This window comes from Culex pipiens, chromosome 1, assembly GCF_016801865.2.
Source record: "Culex pipiens pallens isolate TS chromosome 1, TS_CPP_V2, whole genome shotgun sequence".
Taxonomy (NCBI): domain Eukaryota; kingdom Metazoa; phylum Arthropoda; class Insecta; order Diptera; family Culicidae; genus Culex; species Culex pipiens.
Genome location: NC_068937.1, coordinates 25,256,563 through 25,259,557, shown reverse-complemented (window position 1 = coordinate 25,259,557; position 2,995 = coordinate 25,256,563). Strand labels below are relative to the sequence as shown.

The window sequence follows — 2,995 nt, the reverse complement described above, 5'->3', positions numbered from 1 at the left end:
AATAGCAAATTATACCATTTTCAGGTAAGAAATGAATAGCTTAATTGATATAAACAAAAATATTTTTGTGATGGACGATTTAACCTGTTCATTATCTGATTCAAAATAAGGGAATGTTTTAATCAACCAAAACCTAACTAATCAATTGAGAATGTAGATTATTCAAGTGGACAAATATTTTTTAAAGTCACTTCTACCATAAAAGCAAAGCTCTGCTTGAAAAATGGTAATTGGAATGATTTTCAAAATTTGCAATCTAACCTCATTCTCGCGTTTTCAATCCGGATCTCAGAATTTTCAATGAAAAAGGCAACTTAGCAAAACAATCAAAAAGTCAATCGGTAGAACTTTTTATGTCTTACCTCCTGTTAAGTTTATTTTATTCCAAAAGATCAATTTTCTTTTTAAAAACCTTAAAATAGTTTTCACTCGCCTTTTCACTTATCGCGCAAAAACGTAAACGTAACCTTGCACCAAAGTTCTCCTACTCGAATGTAGGTGGCGAATCGAGTTTTTAGCTTTGGTTTTGGGGGCCTATAGGATAAGGGAAAATCTCCACTGTATCCTCAAGTAAGATTCACTGAACTGAACATATGAACTGAACAAATTTTCAATTTTTATATATTCTTAAGGTGAAGCCGTTGACCATTTTCGAAGAAGAAGAATTTTTGGTCTAAATCAAATGTGTTTCAAAATTTATGTAATGTTGTGGTACAATCATTGACGTCCTAGTTGGCAAACATTGATTAATGACTATTTCCATAACTTTAGTTTAGGGCACTATTCTAAACAACTTGTAGAAGGAAGTTTGTCAAAATATTGATAGAGACGCAAAATGTATACCTTTGAACGAAAAGTCAAGGCAGTGATGGAAGTCTTCACGTTAATACTGAGCAGGTGTCGGAGTCGGCTAGAGTTGGTAGGTCGGAGTCGGAGTCGGTTGCAGCTGAAACCCGGAGCCGGAGTCGACTAAATTCAGAAAGCCGGAGTTGGAGTCGTTTGAAATATAACCCAACTCCGCAGTCCACAGAATACAAAACGCGATTGGCAGAACCACTTAAAAAGTATGCCAATCGACAGTCATACCGTAGTTCTCTGAACTATTGGAATTAACAGAGTGAAACAATGTTTGTCAAAATGTAGACATAACCGGATGGCAAAATACAAGAAAATTTTGTCTTTCAGATTTAAATTCTGGACTTTCAGGTTAAGTCAATTCGCTATAATTAAATAAAACAAACTCGAAACTAATTTGAAGATCCATTTATTTGCTCCATAATAAATAGTTTTGTTTAGTTGTGTACGTAGCTAAGATAGTAAATGCATGTATGTAGTAGGTAATATTTATATACTTTCACATTAAAAAACGGATCCTAGACGTAATGAGCCAGGCTTCTCTGACATCACAAACGACTCGTCATACCACATACCATAGTGTGTAGGATGTTGTTATTCTAACTTGTTCGCAAAGTTACAGAGTTCAAACATTTACAGATTTGCGTTCTTCCTTCCTTTTTGCGTGTTTGTGAATTATAGAGTTTTTTAAGGGAATAATCAACCGGATGGTTTGTCTTTTTTGTTGCCTCAATAAAACACAAAAATACTTGGAGAAATGCGGAGTTTGCTAACGGTACAAAACAAACATTTCACAACACACACCTACAGTTAACAGAACAATAGTTGTCTTAAAACAGTCGCTTCTGCACGATGTAGAACACGCAAGCCAGAAAGAACGCAAACGCGAAAAAGAGCAGAATTTTGTCGGTGCATTCGCGCCGGCCGTACTTTTTCAGCAGCTTGCCGGACTGCGAGATAGTGCCGGCCGTGTTGAGCAGCTCGTCCCGCGTGCCCTCGACGGCCGTGCTGGACGTGATGAGCGTGTCGAGCGTGGCCGCACTCTTCTGGGTGGTTTCCGACAGCTGCTGCGATATCGACCGCATCCGGTCGGTGACGCTTTCCTGCTGCGAGAGCAGCGTCGAGCGGTTCGATTTGGTGGCGCCGCCGGAGGAGGTCGACGAGGAGCCACCGCCGGGATGTCGCTGGCGCAGTTCGCTGTCCGGGCTGAGCGCAAACAGTTCGTCCTTTTGCTGCTTTTCGATCTCGAGCATGGTTGATATGTTGGCCTTGCGGAATGCTTGAAGGGTTCTGGAAAATGGTGGAAGATGTGTAGAATGCTGAACATCCCACTGCCGAATGGCAGAATTCTAAGGCAGAAATAGTCGATTGACATTTGACATTTTCTGCCTCTTGAAATTCTTCCAATGAGGCAGCATAGTTTAACTATTGAAACAAAGCAATGTTTTACACTGAATGTTTTAAGAGCGCTTCCCAAACACAGACGTGAACTTCAAGTACCCAGAAACCATTATTTTAATCAGCTTTTCTTGCGTTTCCCAAACACTGACTTCAATTTCAAGTACTTAGCACTTAGAAGCAAATTTTGCGTGGCCAAATTACTTGGAAAACTGCTCCCGGTGCTGGTCCACCTCCTTGTACACGTTCGGATCGCCCTCGTCCCGGGCCCAGTCGTCAAGCCGTTCGATGCACTTCCTGAGCGCGGCCAGCTTCCCTCGGCCGGCCTCGTTTAGCGTGTCCAGTTCCGCAATGGATCCGCGGAACGCGAGAATGTCCTGCCAAAGCATCAAATCAAACAGGTTAGTGTGAATTTAGGCTGAAACACAAATCAGAACTGCTCAAACCTGTATGATGGCTTTGACGTGCAGATTGTTGTCGACAATGTCCTGCCGGATCGAGGACAGCGTGTACTTGTGGGACTCCATCACGGTATCACTGGCGCAAGTGTCCACACGGAAAAACACGGAAAATCCGACCGCTTTTCACATCGGCCTGCGGAAAGGGGTTGGCGAAGCGAAAAAATCTATTTTCCACCGTTGTGGCCGATACAATGACACATCACCGATTTTGTGGCTCTCTGTGTGTGAGGAGCTGCAGGTGTTTTTGTTTACGTTCTCGCGAAGGAACCTCGGCCAGCGTT

The 2,995-nt window shown here is 42.2% G+C and overlaps 1 protein-coding gene across 1 annotated transcript; it reads right to left on the bottom strand.

Moving 5' to 3' along the window:
* Nucleotides 1–1,248: 1,248 nt before the first annotated feature.
* LOC120429019 (vesicle transport protein SEC20-like) lies at nt 1,249–2,995 on the bottom strand. The gene is made up of 3 exons (XM_039594160.2): nt 2,700–2,995; nt 2,458–2,630; nt 1,249–2,145 (listed from the first exon to the last, which is right to left on the bottom strand). Exons 1-3 carry the CDS (start codon nt 2,778–2,780, stop codon nt 1,686–1,688), a joined length of 714 nt encoding a protein of 237 aa, XP_039450094.1. The 5' UTR covers nt 2,781–2,995; the 3' UTR covers nt 1,249–1,685.